Source organism: Hippocampus comes, unplaced genomic scaffold (genome assembly GCF_001891065.2).
Source record: "Hippocampus comes isolate QL1 unplaced genomic scaffold, H_comes_QL1_v1.1 scaffold401, whole genome shotgun sequence".
Taxonomy (NCBI): domain Eukaryota; kingdom Metazoa; phylum Chordata; class Actinopteri; order Syngnathiformes; family Syngnathidae; genus Hippocampus; species Hippocampus comes.
In genome coordinates, this window is record NW_017805210.1 from 252,945 (window position 1) to 270,936 (window position 17,992).

The 17,992-nt window shown below is 43.8% G+C and overlaps 1 protein-coding gene and 1 long non-coding RNA gene across 2 annotated transcripts; one reads left to right on the forward strand and one right to left on the reverse strand.

Annotated features, from left to right (window-relative positions):
- The first annotated feature begins 341 nt into the window (after window positions 1-341).
- Window positions 342-9,569, forward strand: LOC109515211 (uncharacterized). The gene is made up of 4 exons (XR_002168138.1): window positions 342-1,131; window positions 2,957-3,048; window positions 3,149-4,466; window positions 8,771-9,569. It is a non-coding gene; the product is annotated as an uncharacterized LOC109515211 (long non-coding RNA).
- On the reverse strand, window positions 1,279-2,986 carry dlx6a (distal-less homeobox 6a). Its single transcript, XM_019868836.1, has 3 exons — window positions 2,545-2,986; window positions 1,948-2,141; window positions 1,279-1,824 (listed from the first exon to the last, which is right to left on the reverse strand). Exons 1-3 carry the CDS (start codon window positions 2,849-2,851, stop codon window positions 1,585-1,587), a joined length of 741 nt encoding a protein of 246 aa, XP_019724395.1. The 5' UTR covers window positions 2,852-2,986; the 3' UTR covers window positions 1,279-1,584.
- Window positions 9,570-17,992: the final 8,423 nt, after the last annotated feature.

Consider the following 17,992-nt stretch of genomic DNA (forward strand, 5'->3'; position numbering starts at 1 on the left):
ACTCGGTGCACGTTGAGCCATTTGCGTTTTTTGGTGTGGTAGAGAAGCACGAGGAAGGTAAGGTTGTCTCTGGGTTCTTTTTTTTTTTTTTTTTTTTAGCATTCTGGGTGCTAAAATCGATCCAATTTGCATTGTGGTTGACAGATTAGGCTGCATAGATACGTCAATTCTTTATGCTGAAAAACACTGGATAGGAGGTACATGTAGTACCTGTAGTAACCAGAATATATGCATACACACACACACACACACACACACACACACACACATTAACAAAAGTTATGAAATATCTAGCTAGCTAGCGAGCTAACTAACTAGCAAGACAGCTATCTACCATCTAGATCTATTATCTGATCCATTCATTTTTAGTCGACGATGTAAGGTCTTATGTGTGATATTTGTGGATCTTGTTGATGTTTCGGATGTTTGTACGGCTTTGGTACATGCTTGCCGGGCACACATGCCGGATGATGCAGACTGATTGTCGTGTGTGTGTGTGTGTGTGTGTGTGTGTGTGTGTGTGTGTGTGTGTGTGTGTGTGTGTGTGTGTGTGTGTGTGTGTGTGTGCGTGTGTGCGCGCCCCCAGGTAGTCTGAATGTGAGCCAGTGGGGCATCCGCGACTTTGACAGCTGCATGGAGCCTTTTCACCATGCAGTCGTCATCTCAGATAATATCCCCACGCTCTCTCTTTTCGACAATTTGTGTATGAATAACCGAATAATTTCACCTCTTTGTTCCATCCGCACTACCTCCAAACCAAAATAAAGATGCCTTTTAGTATTAAAGTGGTAGAAAATTACAGGTAATTATCTTTGACGGTAAAAACGCTGTAATCAGCGGGCTACATCAAAAATTACCCTAATTATGCCTGCATTTATGAGAAAGAGGGGGAAAAAAGCCTCACTTGGATAAAAACCCAGCAAATTGTCCCAAATATCTCCTTCATATTGAACGCCACTGCAGCTGGCTGCTTTGTTCGGCATCGATCCCGCGGAGCTTGGCATTTAACGGCCTGCATTAGGACGGAGAGACGGCAGAAAACATTTTGTCAATACTTCCAATAATTGAGGGTGGAATGACCTGCGTGCGGCGAGAGTCTTTGGAGGTGAATGTAGGCAGCGGCGGTGCAGGGTAAGTTCATTTCCTCGCTCGAGCATTCATAGCCTATTACCGCTTTTTAGATCGACATGGCGCGTTTCTTGCATGCAATGTTGGCCCAATATGAGGGAGAATTGTTTGGATTATTAGTATTATTTTTTTTAAAGCACACAGAGCATGTTTTGAGTCACGGTTTACTCAATCTGACAGAACGTAAAAAGTGTATGTACAAGTGAAGTGGCTGATTCTATTTACAGACACAGATTCCAACAATAACAACAACAAAAAAATAAAATAAAATAATAAAGCAGTGTACAAGTCCACATGTGAGTCAGTCTTTGCCCAAATTGGCTCAAAATGTCACTGACAATATTTGGTGACGGATGACAGCAGTACAGTCATATATACTTTGTGATAACGCCACTGAACAGTCCCTCCTTTTTATCCGTCCCAAATTTCCAGGCCGCATCCGGAGGCCTCCATTGTCTATCTCTGCATGGAGTCTTGGTGCGGGGATGAATACCAGTGAGAGTAGCCCGGCATGTAGCTGTTGGCTGCCATGTTTACTCCTTTGGATGAGGCCGAGACGTCCCATATGGGCGGGATGGACGGGGAGCGTGGGGAGAGGGTCATGGAACCCGGCATGGGGTCACTTTCGTGCGGGTTGCCGCCTTGCTTGAGCAGCTTCTTGAACTTGGATCTCTTGTTCTGGAACCAAATCTTTACCTGTCAAAAAAAAAAAAAACAAAGCAAAAAAAAAAACAATGCAATGCAATTAGAAATGAATCCACCGCTCACCCCACTCCTATATTGATTTGTTTTTCAAGATGCATGCAGAATTCGTTCTACCTGCGTTTGTGTTAGTCCTAACGAGGCGGCCAGCTCGGCCCGCTCAGGTAAGGCGAGGTACTGCGTTTGCTGGAAACGGTGATTGAGCGCCTGGAGCTGCAAACTGGAATAAATGGTCCTGGGCTTGCGGATCTTCTTCCCTTTGCCGTTAAAACGAATCTCCCCGTTTTCAATCACTGTCGTCTTCTGCTGCTCTGCAACAAAAAGAGAAGCAATGATCATCCAAAACCACTTTCTAAACGTCTAAATCGGCGAAATCGCAGCGCCGGTGAGGCCCGTTTTATTTAGCCGTCATTTTTTTTCCTCCCAGATATCGCCGCTAATGACGTGTCAATTAAATGCTAATTACAACATTCAAGGCTGCCTGCATTTCTCATCGCGTGGTTGTGCGGTTATGCACGGTACAGATGATCACACCCTGTTGTTGTTTCTTTTTGGAGGGGGAGGTGAGGAGGACATAAACGTCCGACATAAAAGGACGGCTCGGGAACATAATCGAATTATTTGACTGCTTGTACGCACGCGTGGAGGTGGCGCAATAGAGGCGGACAAAATAATAATAATAATAACAATAATCAGAGGCGGTTTTGGTCTTACCTGCGCCGTCTAACCTCGTCTGTCCTCCCGTGTTGTTGTGGTAGGTGGACAGGTAGGGGCTGTGGTGCGGATGGCTCACGTAGGGGTACGCTAGGGACCTGTTGTAGGTGTTGCCGGCCGGATAGGCGGCGGTGTTGTCATGCTGGTGGTGGTGCGTTCCCGAGTGGAGACAGTGAAGCGGGTAGTGGGCGCCCGCCATGGACGGCGAGTTCTGTTGCGAGTGTGACTGTTGGCCAAACTCCATGAAAGCAGACTTGGACGAGTCCTGCGCCTCCAGACCGCCAGCCATCGTAGTCATGGTCATCATCGAATTTTCCTGCCTTGAGAGCACTCACCCCCCTCTCTCTCAAGACCGAATCGGCTTCCTCTCTCTCTCTCTCTTTTTACCGCGCGCTGCTCTTTTTCCGATCAGGTCCCGGGTCCCCCCGACCGCCACCGCCACCACGACCACCAACCACCACGAGGGACTTTAATCTCTCCGTCCCGTGATAATTCTCACTCAAGGTAGGCTAGAAGAGACGGAAGATTTTTTTTACTGCTAAAATCGCACCCTTGCTTGCAGACTTGGTGCAGACACTACAAGTAAAATGGTTTGTCTCCAAAGGGCAGCGCCTTCCTATTGGTCATCCGGGCGCAACGTCATCATGCAGGGCTGTGCGCTTCACGGAGACTTGAGCTGGAGTTAACCCACCTTACCAGCTCCGACTACAACTTCGAGGCGGGGGGAATAATATACGGGATGGGAAAGACGCCTAATTCCCACAGACAAGCTGAGCTGCTTGGAATTGCCCTATCGCTTTTCACTTTCTTTTTCTGCCCAACCCAAACAACCAAATTACGCACGAGAATGCACATTGTTGTGCACTAGCATCACGAACCAGCAGCACATATGTGCTCATTTGATTTTTCCCAATCGCGTCGCACTCTTATTTTACTCCCTGATAGGAAAAAGCATTAACATATACATTGTATGGAAAATATATATCTAAGTAAATAAAGATGTGTGGTGTATCCTATCTTGACTTGTAGGACCAAGCAGCCGATTTGTGTACATTTATTTCCACTAATAACTCTTCATGTTTGCACTGCCCCTAACGATGATCATGAAATAGATTCGCCCCTCCCCCCCCTGCCCCCCTTTTGCAGCCCTCCCTGTTTACTAGAACAATTTATCCCATCAAATTGGGCTGACGATTGAAAAGAAACAGGCACACGGCACAGCTAATAATTACATTAACAATAACAACATCCCCAAAATGCAATGGGTGACTTGGGGATTCCAAAATAATGTGTCATCTTTTCTCACTATAATGAGGCCCGAGAGCTTCTTTACAAAATCAAATTACATTTTAAAATCAAAGAATACCATTTCTATTTTTTTTTTCTCCTCTGCGGAGTGTAGCATTAAATCATCTCATAAAAAAGGCCATGAAAATACTGTAATTACATTCAGTCAAGGTACTGCGAAGACCTATTTGATTAGCGGGCACACTTTTCCTCAAATTGCAGCCATAAAATTTAGAATAATTCCCCCGTAATAATGGTGGACTGGCTTTATTTTGGGAGGTTGGAATAAAAGTGGATATAGCATAAATTACACTCTAATTACACGCCAGTGTCGCCTCAATTATCCTCTTATCAAGAACGGTCGTCTCAACGCGGCGTTTAGTTTCACTTTTCCGCCTAACAAGAACTTGGTACCTTGCTATTATCGTCAACTCCGGTTGTTATTTACTTTCTGCGATTTAAAAGTACAACAACCCGGCTGCCGGATCATCATTTTGACACCAGCAGGAGACCAGATGAGAAGCACGCAGGCGGGCGATGCTGCGACACATCCACGGGGATTTATTTCCAACGTAGTTTTTTTTTTTTAATTTTTATTATCGGAATAAAATAGACGGATGGGAGGAGGGTTGAAGGTATGTTAATCGTCTTTTGCGGTGCTGCTAATTTTGTCGCTAACTATTCCTTGTCTTTGATTTTACAGCTTGAACATAATTTTTTAAAATAACCATCTTAAAAATTCCGATTCGAGTCGATTTTTCTGTTTTAAAGGTTGTGGTGATATATTGAACGGCTGTGTTTCAACGTGTGAGAGAGAACACGATGCTCCACCTTGTTGGTTTAGAAATTTAGAACCCAACCAGGGCTGGACTCCCCCCGTCCTCGTGCGGTATCGATATTTTAGAAATATAATAAAAACGAGACAATGCGTGCATTGTTATCACAGTTCATGCCTGCGCTCATTATATTGTCAAATTCCAGCTCGCCAAAACGCCCAGAACGCTCAACTTCACGTTAAAAAAAATCACTTAGTTCCCGTAAGTAGATGATTGACCCGGAGCTCAATCAATGGCTGTTTAATATAAGTGCTCTGTCTTATGAACACTGATGAATGACTCTTTAAAATCACTTGCCCGGGGATTCACCTTATACCCCAACCTGCTTTTGTAAAAAAAAAAAAAAAAAAAAAAGAAAACATGAGCTACTGTCCATATTTGAAAGTGAAATAAACGCTCAAACTTGTTTACAGCGCGCCACCGCGCGTCTTCCTCTCCCCGCGTGGCCCCAAGTGTAAATCATATGTGTGCGTTAACAGGGAGCTGCATCTCCACCAGAATAGTGTGACTGTGGTTTTTGACTGGCTCTCGCGGTAAAAGCCACCCCCTTGGCTTGCAGAGGGGGACCGGCGGTTGCCACTGAAGAGAGAAAACCGAGAGGCTTTTATGAGACTTGATGTCTCCCCACTGGCGTGTCACAGACAACCTTGAAGGCGACGAAGACGCGCGCGCGCGCACACACACACACACACGCACACACACACACACCCACACCCACACACACACACTGCGTCAGTCACAAATGACCACGTGCGTGCCCCCTGAACGCAAGCGTTTTTCGCCAAACTGCGTGCGCACCGCTTTTACGCACCGAAATGACGCAAACGTTTTGATGTGCCGAGTCCTGACAAACGAACGTAAATGGTGTGTGGAAAATGAGATGTATTATGCCTCGAGGAAGCGGACTCATTGGCATATCATCTCCATGTCGCAGGTGTGTGCAAGCTCACGAGTTGACCGCGACAAATAAAGGCACGGATTTAATTTCAATTTCTTGTTAAGACACACAGCCGACATGCGAAAAAAAAAAAAAAGAGCGACGGAAATCTTGAAACATGGAGCAGGAATGGAATATATTCTTATACGTGCGTGCTGCACGGCATGGGACCCCCTTTCCCCACTCTCGATGTAATCCACGACATTATCATGTGCGGGAGCACAGTGGTCGCTATGAAGGAGAGGATTTGGTCGCTAGATAACAGACAGGAAGGGCAGCAATCACAGGCTTCTTTTTTTTTATTTTCTTTTTTTTTTTCCAGAATGTACTGTTCGAAGCCGTTTATCCCTGATGATAGAAAATTGCTCTGTTGCCAGGACGCTGAAATAGAGGGCAGAAGCAACATTTCCATTTTCCTGTTTGAAAGCCGTTGCGATGAATTTGTCTGAAATTAAAAAAAAAAAAAGAGTCACCCTAGTAAACAAAGGCGCCCAAACAAAGATACCTTTTTTCTTTCAGCTGAAAATCCTTTTCATTTTTTTTCCTACCCCCCTCACTCATGTATCTTATTTTATTTTATTTATTTTTTGTTACACGAGAGGTTGCAAATGACATGCTTGGCCTCTAATGCTGTCCAAGGCCCAGGCCTACTTCACATGCACTCATTAAACCAAACTGAATATTTAAAGCACCTTTTCATCGTGCAGACAGTGAAGGGGGAAAATTGATAAAGAATATCTGACAACTGGAGAAATTATTAACCCCTGGGCGTGCATCAATGGCACACCGGAATAACAGGAAAAAAATCGACAAGCAGTTATTATGATTATTATTATTGTTATTATTATTATTATGTTTCTGGTAGCCACTTGAGCACATTCATCCATAAAGATTGTTTTCCCATTGTTATTTAGAATATGCATGGAATTATATCGATGGAAGGAAATTATTATTAATAGCACGTGACGATATTTTGACTGGAGGAGTACACAGCAGGTGGGCTCAGGAATTGGACTGCATGGTTCAAGATAATTGGGGACCCCATGAAGAGAGGCTATAATACACCGTTGAAATTTGGCAAAGAAACCATGAGAGCTTCGGATCCAATGGCAACTTTTTATGAGGAACGCTTCATATTTAATGACTCCTATGGGATTTTATGATATCGTAATGTTCAAAATATACCAGCAAATGCAAACCTCATATTTTGAATACAGCAGAATAAGTCTCAGGAGCTCATTCATCATCATATACTCCCTTTTGAAAAAGATTATGAAATGAATAAGGATGACATGTTGGCGGCCACTGTTTTAATCAAGCAATAAGTGGCCCTACAGAAGGAAGTGCAGTGTTCAGCGCCACACTGCAAACCAGAGGAGCTGAAGAATGTGAAGTGAGGTGGAAAAGAAGCGAAGAGAAAGGAAGTCACACCTGCTGAAATGCAGAGCTCTGTTTCTCATGGCAAAACCCGGTCAGGCGATAGCTTCACCTTTGTTTAAGAGCCAACAATCTCCTCCTACGTGAAACTGCCCTCGTATCAGCTTTCAAATATTTGTTACCATGTTATTATATTTAATTTCCACCCAGCCACTATTAATATTTCAACAACATTGAAAAGAATCATCGAATAGTCAACAAAATATCTTTATAACGTCACTTTTATGTACAGGAAAGATGTAAAAACACTCTCGGCCTTTATCGTTTCCATATCAGCCGTAACCTCATAATATCATAATTATGATGCCATGGCCTGAAAAACACTGATGGAAGCTTTTTTTTTTTTTTTTTTTACATCTGATCTGTCAGTGTTGAGTGGATGCATTTTTTACGACTTTGTCCATTTTGGTGAAGTGAAGGTAGCCAATTATTGTCATCATTGCCCTTGAAAATGCATTAGGCCTCACCCGAGGGCCCAATCAATCAGTGTGAGTGAAGAGCCGATTAACAGTCGACTTGCGACCTTTTATATTGCCCAAAAAAAAAATCACCCCAAAAAGGGCAAGGCGGCGATCAGCATTTATGCTCCATGTTGCTCTCTGTGATTGAGTGTCGGAACCTTGCCTTTTATCATTCATTTTTTTTTGGGGGGGGGGTTGTGAAAAGCTATAGTTTATTCAAGAATGGGGTCATTTATTCAAAAAGTTGGTAATTTTATGATTTAATTAAGGAGCGGGTTATTTTTGGAAGAGCCTGCTCCAAGGGAATTAAATTGTGGAGGGAAAATGCCATAATGTAGTTCATAATTGGAACTAGGAGGAAAATCATTAATTTTGGCTCCAGTTTGTTTTATTTAAACTTGAGGAAGCTCTTTACGACTTGAGCTTCATAAAATGAATCATAGCCTCAAATCATTTTCTTTAAAATATCCACTATACCAAATTGTGTTTTTTTTTTCCCCCTTCAGATATAAAACGATTTCATTTGTAGTAGAAACACAAAGATTCTAGTCCAATGTGCTTTGGGAAATTATCTCATATTTTCTCGTAGTTTTCAATACCCCCCTTCCTTCCTCGCTCCTACAGGAACACTCCCTTATGAAAACATCATGCTACCAATGTAGCAGTTGTGGCTAACAATGGGGCTGTGGGGTGCCTCTGTCTCTGAATGGTTGTTTTTCTTCAGACGTGGTGGTTTATTGGAAATCAAACTAAATTCCAATTACCAAGGGGCCAGAGACCGCTGATTTAAAAAAAAAAGTACTAATGTTAGATAATGATGAAAGTTTTAACAAATATGACAAAAAGTCTTCCTCTAACTGTTCCAAACATTGTTCCTTTATGACAAATAAGGTATCTTTGTTTACCTGTCTATGCCAGCGACGTATAGTGGCCGACAGAACAATTGAACATTGTTCCACTCGATGGCAGGAGGTACAATTAACCTCCGAATCCACTTGTTGCCATTCAAATAGCAAGAGTAAGAGTAGATCGTACTTCAATTGAGACCACAACATCATGATTTCAGTATTTCCGCTTTTGCATGAACTTTTTTTATACTTGCCGTGAAATGTTTGGAATGTAACGTGGTGAAAATATGACTTACATGTTGTGTTTGCCTCTCCGCCCAACGACATTGCCAATGTTCAACCACTTTCTCTCTCACCCCCCTTTGCCACCAATTCTCTACCCCCCCCCTCCCCCGACCCCCTCAATACCTCCCCCAACAGGTACGCCTCCATGCATCCCCTCATGGCAGCTCCAAGCCACCCCTTTCCCCCTCCCAATCCGTCTCCCCCTGGTTGGCTTCCACAGCTGTGGTGAGTGAGGGCGCAGATGACCGGAGATTTGGCCCCTGGGAGAGCGCCGAGCCATCCTGGTGCTATTAGACTGGTGGCTAATAATAGGTGTTTCAGACTCGGGGAAGATCAATCAGAGGGGAATGGGGAATGTTCAGGCCAGCGCTTTTTACACATCGGCCCAGATGGATGAAATTACACTTGTCAGTTTTTAGTTGCATTACTCCCAAATTGGTTGTCTACTCTTTTTTTTCACCCCCCTCCCACCTCTCGCTGCCTCATTCCTGCTCTTGTTTTTCCTCCGTTTTTTTTTTTTTTTTTTTTGCCTTGGTTCATGTGTCAATGTCCTGCTAAAAGGATTCAGCAGTGAAGTCCCTGTCATTTTGTGCCTGGCTTCTCAAGGAACAACCCTGCATATTCACTTAAAGGAGATTATTTCCCTGTAAACATTTTTCACGTTATGGCCAAGCGCATGATTGTGGAAAATGTGCAGATGACATTTTGTACGTGGAGTGTATCATCGAGATGAAAACGTGTCAGGGATATTCAAATATTCTCTCATGCTGTTTTTGCTGCTCGGTGTAATTTGAATGTAATTCTGAGAAAACTTCAATGGACTGTCATTATTTTTGCTTTAAATGCCTTGCTAATGTGGAATTCATTGAGAAACATTTCCCTGTATGAGAAAAGAAAATTCTAATGACCGTGTCAAAGATAAAGTTCTTTACAAAAGGAAGGTTTGGTTGATTTTTCAAAATTGTTTTTCATGGTCATGTCACGTGCGTGGTTTTTGCTTTAAATTGTTCATAAAAGCTCGGGCTTATTTGTCTCTCCATCTACCCTGTGGGAAATTTCCATCTGTTATCTAGAAAGCATTGCCCCTGTGGTGTTGTTATAAAATTCGCTCAACACATATGCACCCAAAAGTGTGACGATCGTTGCTTAAAAGCAATCAATTATTGCTCAAGTATAGTGGTGGCGTGAACAATGAACCCGTAATGCGGTGGCTACCCTGGAAAAATCTGCAGACACTTGGGAAGTGGGTGTCTTACTCCCGTATAATACACCCCACAAAAACACAAGCGTGATAATCACAGCAGAAGATTGGCTGTGTGTTAAAGTAGCTGTTCTGAATCGCTCACTGGGGAGACATCCCATCCTCGCTCCCTCCCTCCCAATGGAAATCAACACAACACAGCTCCCAGATGTTGGGGTCTCCGGGCCCACGCAGCAGCCCGGAGCCGAGATGCTCCTCAATGTCTGATTGCACAACGGAGGAGACTCGGGGAAGAGAAAAGCCTCTTTGACTGAAAGCGCAGTGACCATGGGGGAGGGAATCAGGGCCTCTGTGTGAGAGAGAGTCTCCTTAGCAACAGGAAGAAAATTAACACTGACATCCTGACTTCTCAGCTAAACTCGTCACGGGCCTTCGGCTGGATATTTTCATGCATGGGGTGTTAAAAAAAAAAAAGAGGGTGGGGGGGACAGAAAGAGAGGGATGAGTGCTGATATAAAGACACACTCCCTGCTCGTCTTCCATTTCTATTCAAATGAGTTTTCCTTTTCTTGCACAGCTTATGTGTGCTGAATACAGAGAGTCCTTCTAATATATGTATTTTGCTCATTTTACTGTGTCTGGCGTTTCCGCGCCTCTTCTCTCTGACTCTGTGTTTGCCTCCCGCTGCGGTAAACACAACATAGCGATGATAGCGCATGCATTTCAGAAAGCTCCAAACACGGCAGAGGAGCAGAAACATTCATTCTCTCTCTCCACCTCCCCCCCCCTCTCCTCCCGAGCCGCCAGTCCTCTTCCTCACTTCCAGCCAGGGTATTCAGCTCCCATGATTGCAAACATGCATAATGACAGCATCTCCTGGGGGCCGGCGGAGGTACCCCACTGATGCTGAGAGTCTCTATCCTGTCGTCACATTGCAGGAAATTTGTCAGCGATGCACTCTGGAGCCCGGTGGTCTTTGGCGAGGCCCCGCCAAACGAAAGCGGGCTGGCTGTTTTTTTGTTAATAAAATGAAGTGCAAATTGGGCCAGGCTCGTTGGAACAGCTCGCTGCTTCCTCCCATTACGAGGCCAGGGCGAGCGCCGCGGAGGCATAAGCGTGAATACATTATCAAGTAATGAGGAGACATCCAGGAGAGGGTGACGGGGGGGGGTGTTCTGGAGGCTCCAGAGGCCGCACCGAGAGCCTCCAGTGTGCTCAGCCACGGATTAGTCATTTGTGTTTGAAGAGCAAGCGAGAGGTGCAGTTCAACGATGTTACACATGGCAACAGTTGCTAAGAATTGCGGCGGGCGAGTGCCGTTGAGCCGGTGAATACGGACAGTTGACGCTGAGCGGTTGCCAATAGCGGCGAGGATGCTTTGTGTATCCACTGTGCAGCTTTTGCGGCAATCTCAGGTGATATTCATGAAAACCATGGGCAGTGGCAAGCATAATCATGCCGGAGCAGCGTGAGCACGGCGGAGATAAAATGTCACTGACATTTGGAATTCTAAGCGAATCATGAACATGCAAAAGTTTATTCTCCCTCCGGAGCCAAAAAACAAAGCTTTGAGCTGGTTAAAAGCAGAAACTATCCACCTTTCTGGCCAACAAGACCCTCAACTTTTTTGGGGGGGGTTGATTTTGTTTTGATTCGATGTAGTTCTGCTTGATATTTTGTCATATTTTTTCGATTTCCATTTAGGGTTACATTCACATCATCGCTACCACATCAGTGACGGAGATTTTTCTTTCATAAAATTGTTTTTACAAGCACTGTACTCGTGTAACCATGGACATGGTCTCTGCGGCATTCCTATAAAGGCCCCCTTTGTCATTCATGCACCACCTGAGCAGATCATCTTATGTACTCTTGTGTACGTTCCTGGGTGGGAGCTCAGCATCGTAGAGGCGCTTTTATTTTCTCGCACCACACGAGCGGCACTGATGATCGGCAATGAAGTCGCCTGATGGAATGCCATGGCAACGGCTGACACCTGGCTGCAGTTCATCCCACCTCTTTTCTCCCTCTCTCCCTTCCTCCCTTCCTCGCTCCCTCCCTCTCCTTCCCCCATGTCTCTCTGTCTGACTCCCCTCGCACATACACTGGAACACATTTGCCTTGATGGACTCAAAGCCCCTGTGAACAAATAATGGGAGCACGCCAATTTAAATAAAAAAAATGGTTTATGAGTCGCAGTCAGAAATGTCTCCTTGTAGCCCCCCCCCCTCCTTGCCCCCTCCCCATAACATTTGCCAAGATTTTATTTCAGGAGGGGGTGGGATAGGGCGGCATGTCTGGTTGTGGATCATACAAAACCATTTTTCCCTTTCTCACAGCGCAGTACATCATCAAAGTCTGCAAGCCTGTTATGCATTTTGGCTCACCGTTGCGCAGCCAAAACAAATCAGTGTTTCCCTTTGCCATTTCGCAGCCTTTCAAATACGCGTCAGAACTCATGGCTATAAATGTCTTGTTCGGCTCGCCGCAACGTCGAGCTGGAGAATTCGGTCACGCAGGTTGTGAAAAGTTAATGCAATTGATTGAATCGGCACAAAACGTTGATCCAACTGAGAGATCATACTTTCTGATGTCAAAAACAACCATTTGTATTCGGGCCAAAAGTTTACCGTGCGGAGTTGCACCTTGTGTATTGAAAACAACCATATAGCTTTGTGTTTTAGGCTACTATCTTAGTGCTAATGCTAAATAGCATCGACTGTATTTTACGGTGGTATAACCCTTTAAGTGACGGACTGATAACAAATAGTGTAGCAACAAATGTAAACAAACAATAGGTGTGGTCATATATTCTTTGTCCTGTGCAGAGAACGACTGATATTAGTGTCGCACTGATGAGATGCTGAGATGTTTCAGCAAACAGTATGTTTTATACTGCCCCCAGTTAGCCAAAGCGGTCATACCAGAAAGAGTGGCAACAGTGGCCATTCAATTGATGGATGCAGTGAGACAAAAATTATTTTATTCTTGTAAAAAAATCATTTATTTATGTCAATTTAGAGTGAAATAACCAAGGTCCATAAATGCTTGGTTGAGTTTGGTGTCGAAGAACACCTCTGGGATGAACAGAAATTGTGAGCCTGAGCCTCTCGTCCAACATCAGCAACCTTTGAATGCAATAATCTCATCTGAAGTCTTCCCAGAAGCGTGGAAGCTGCTCGCCAAAACGTGTCCGCCGCATACTTGCACATTTAGGTCATACATAAACAGACGTATAAAAAAAACAAAAAAAAAACAGTTCTGTTTGTGGTTTTACGAAGACGTACCCGTTGGAATTGAAACCGAATCCTGCGCTCATCAACCGTACTTGGCAAAGAGACATCACAAATCGTCCATAAAACTTCCACATCGCGCTTTGCCCAAGAAAATGCGATGTAGCTTTGCTCCTTTGAGTACTTCAACAGATATTCCCTGAGTTTTACGTGTGTCGGATTAAAGTGCAAATACCAAAACTGGGGGAGGAACATTGACTGGGTGGCTTGTAAAAAGTAAGAGACCAAGTGATATTTCCAACCAGGAATAACTCAAGCCAGAATCTTACAATTGCCACATGTAAACATGCAGACAAAATTATTTTGGCCTATTTGTATATCTATTACAAATTGAATGGATTACACAGACATTAAATTGCTAATTGTGTGTGTCCGGACATTTTCTTTTTTATCCACAGTGATTGGTCTGCTTTCACATTGTAATTTACTTTGGTTGTATTAAAAAAAAACAAAAAAAAAAAAACAGTGTCTTGTAGTCTCTCTCATTGGCACAGATTCTTGTCAGCCGCACAGAGAAGTAGACAGATCTCAAACCCAGAGGAGCCAGAAGTATTAATGAGCATTAAAAAGCTCTTAAAATGTAATCTCCACGGACTCATGCTAGGAGGTGTTGGCACCGCCGCTGCAACCACAACGCATTTTCCTCCGGGCCAACAACTGTGAAAGCAGAACTCTTGAATTGACTGCTTTGCACCAAGCAGGAGTTTTTCATTTTTATTTTTTTTTAATACACATACAAGAAAAAAATGCATCAGGAAAAGACAAAGCCATGACAAAAATGGATTTGAAATCTGCCTGGTAGTTTTGTGTGCTTATGTGGGTTTTTCAGACTAGTACTTAATCAGTCCTTAAAAAACAAAAAAAAAAACAAACAAAAAAAAAAAAACCTAAACAAAAAAAACTGAATGGCTGGTTAGACGATAACAGACTGACAGGTGTGAAGTGGACAAAAACAAAACAAACATCAAACTAGACAATAGTCTTATTGTGTGTGGGATGACCTCTTTGATAAAGAGGTTTTATTTCCAGGCTACAATAATATGGAGTACATTAAAGTTGATCATGAAAAGTGGGAAAAGCCACCAAGAAATTCAATCTATTCAATATATACACTATGTCACTGAAAAGCAAATTTTATGTTTTTAAAATGGAGTCAAAAGTCACCTGTAGTCACTTAAGTTAATGTAATGGAGAAAATGTTGCTCGTTGCTACCCACCTCTGACTTTAGTGAATCTTAAAAAGTGACCATAGCCTTTAAAATCTGCATGGGGGATTTCTGTTTACAAAAACCAGGAGGTAACCCAGCGATCATGTTGGACTTGAGAGGTGCCACTGTATTTTCTGTTCGCTCGTATAAAGTGAGAACACCCGGCATCTACCTGCATGAGTTTGAGGCTGAAAGAGGGTTTTCCATAACCGTCAGTCACTCAAATTGCTAGCTTGGATGATGAATACCAAACATTCAAATAATCCAAGGTCAACAAAGTTGTCCGGATGATGACGTTAAAAAATGTGGCAGCGAATCAGCCACAAACACTGTTGAGGAGATGCCTATTCCAAACTGAGAATGGCCACCCTGTTGCTGTTTATTTGTCGTGTGTTTAGTGGCTATTTGCACTGGCTTAACACAGGATTTATCCTGTCACAAATCGGGACGTCGTCGCAGTCCATTTCTGGCCTTCCAAAATATTATTTTAAGTTATCGCCATTATTGTAGCTGGGTCGAATGAAAAGATGGCGCGAGTGGGGTGTTCCAGGGGTAAACGGAAGATATGTCCAAGCCAATGGATGCGCCTCTAGGCGGCCAGTCGAGATGCGGGGGGCTGAAGGGTACGTTTTCGGAGGTCTGAATTGGTAACATGGAGGTGCCAGATGATGTTCATGATGGTTCCGGGAAAGGTCACGCGGCAGACCCTACACCAGATGGCTTGATGTCATCAGGGAGGATCTCCAGCATCAGGGGCTTACCCTGGAGGACTCAGTGGACCTGGCTCATGACCGTGGTCAGTGGCGGGCCCTGGTGAAGCTGATCGGGTTTACGCACTGTGACGACCCCGCTAATTGAGATCGGGCTCACGCATCGCAGGAGCATTTATTATTGTTTTTATTATTATCACCATTGTTGGATAACATCCATTTTTGTTCCTGTTTGTTGTCATTAGGGTGAAGTGATGCTCATCCCAGCTGACTTTGGGCAAGATGCACGCCCTGGACTTGTCAAACTCAAATCCAGCCTGCCACAGCGTTCTATGTGGCCCATTAAAGCAAAGAAAATGTGTCAACCTCATGTTTCTTGCTAAATTACATTTTTCCAAGCACAGAAATGGCTTGGAAGCACGAGCCAAGCTGCATCTCTACTGTGCATGGCCAACCGCCAACTCTTAATGAGCAAAACCAAGCTCTTAAAACCCCCCCCAAAAAACGTCAATGCTTTGGCAGTATTTAAAGCGCAGATCCCCCCGCTGGGCGCAGCTAATTTCCATTTACATGCAATATTCAGCCTCATTAGCTTTCAATACAATTTTCAGACCAGCCGCGAACTTCACCACTATGTGATATGATAAAATAACATCACTCTTGTTCACTTGTTTTTAAAAAAAATAAGACTCATCTCTGAGGATGTAGGTGGCACTGAAATTATCTTGGAGAGCGGCGTGGTAACATTTCCTGACTCTCAGCATTGAAACTATTTTACATGCTAATGCGCTGACATGATACGGAGTGAGAATGTTGCCTAATAAATATCACCATCATTTTTATGCCCGCTTTTGAGGTAACCCCAATTAACCAGGCCTACACTGCTCAATGACATATGTCCTAGCTGGAGCCAGTAATAACACTGAGCCACGCAATGAAGGAGCAGGTGAGTGCTTTGTTGCACGTCTGAGTGTCTTTACACTGTGTGTCTCTGTTCCCCTTCGAAAGGATGTTAAATTCATGTGCGACGGCTGCACATTTGCATGAAAGAGAGCAGGCCAGGGTCCGTGAGGTGGAGCTCCCAAAGGAGTGCTTCAGAGGCCGGAGCCCCCCGGGCCATGTGAAGGGGCCGCTGCCTCCATCCGAATGTGTCTTGTGTACAACCACCTGTTTGAAAGGCAAAGCATGAGCGGAAAGATTTGGACGAAGATGGATAAAATAGCATCACATACTGTATGATTTCAAATAAACTTTAATATCACAGAGATTGGGATACCTTTAGTAGTTTAGATCGGGTGATAACGTAACATAAATGCTCATTTCTGTTAGCCTGTCTGTTTGGTGTTATATGATAGCATTAAGCTAGCATGTGTTTGTTTGACAAAATTGTAGGTTTTGTTCAACATTTTAGTGTTTCAACAAAGAATTGTTCATTCTGTTTTGTTTTGTGTGTCACTTTTGCAGTAACTGCTTTCAGACGCCAGCATTGGTTAGTATTATGCGATGTATTACATTTTGGAAGTACCTTGCCCAACCCTGGTAACAAATAGCTTTCTTCATCAGTGAGTTTGTCCTTAAAGGACGTGCGTACTGTATAGTCATTGCAGAAACCCGTGGACCACATGCACCGCAAGGCCCGTAATGCTTTCCATAACTTATCGCCATGTGCTGCCGATTAATGGGTGTTCTGCGGAGCAAGCGCCAAGGAGACGGCCCGGCTGAGGGTTTTCTTCTGTGGCCAATCTGTTTAGGATTAGTGGAATAACTGGCTGACACCACAGCATCCAACTCGGGAAGCGGCGATGTGCATGCGTCGTAGTTGTCTTGGTTCTCGGTGATCCCTGTTGATGTTATTCAAAGTCCATTGCATCCCATCTTCTCTTTGCGGGCTATTCAAATAGCTTATCGGAGCGTTTCACCACACAGAGGCACCTTCTTTCGTCAACCAGCGGCTCGGGCCGCAGAGCCATTATGATGGCAATCTTGAAGATTAAATACCCGTGGAAGAAACTGGGCTACCTGTTGCCATGCATGATGTCATGTCTAGTCGAGAGCAACGGCAATGATTAAGATTTAAGGCCATTGCAGAACTGGATGATGTTTGTGGAAAAAATATCAATTAGAAGTTGGCTCTGAAAGAAGCAGGTTTATGTTGTGGAGGGTGTAGAGGTTCTGGCTCTCACGGTTTTTCACGGAACATTCAGGAGCACATAGGTGTAAATGTTCTCTTTTTTTTATGCAAGAGGAATAAGAAACAGCTGTTTCTGGACAGTGAGCTTTTATATATTGCTTGAGGCAACCAATTGTCACTCTCGGATTAGGAGAGTCAGCTCTTCAACACTTTCGGTCAAAACCAAAAAGAGCAGAAGGTGCTTTTCAGGTACTTTTGAGGTGAATATTAATCCAAATTTTGAATCCAGCACCGTCAGCAATGCCGACACTGACTGGTCATAATATTAGGTACACAAAATAATATTGGAGGCATGCTTTACATGACATGACCACCACTGCATAAAAAAAAATTTGGAGTTTTAGGGTTTCATCGACTATGTCAGAAAGGAATTAATTTCACAAAATGTTTAGCTGAGATTGAAAGGCTCCTCTTTTAGTTACATAGGCTGCATTTTCACGAAATGGTTCAAGATAAAGAATTCAAATATTTCGCTCCAGTGAGTCACAGCAGTGTTAAGACTCCAAATGAATACAATTTGTATGTGAATCAAACCACCCATTTGACATGAGAGCATAGCTCATGTCAATATGGTACATTACAGCTACGTAGAAGATTGCAGATACAAAACCAAAACAGCAGACAGTGGCTACAGACAATCTTCTCCTAGTGGTGTGAACTGTAAGTCCTTCTTGGCGGTGAGAGACGCGTGTTGCCGCACGGATATGCAATCGTGAGTGGAAGGCGGTCTGCGAAGCGGACAACTTTACATCAT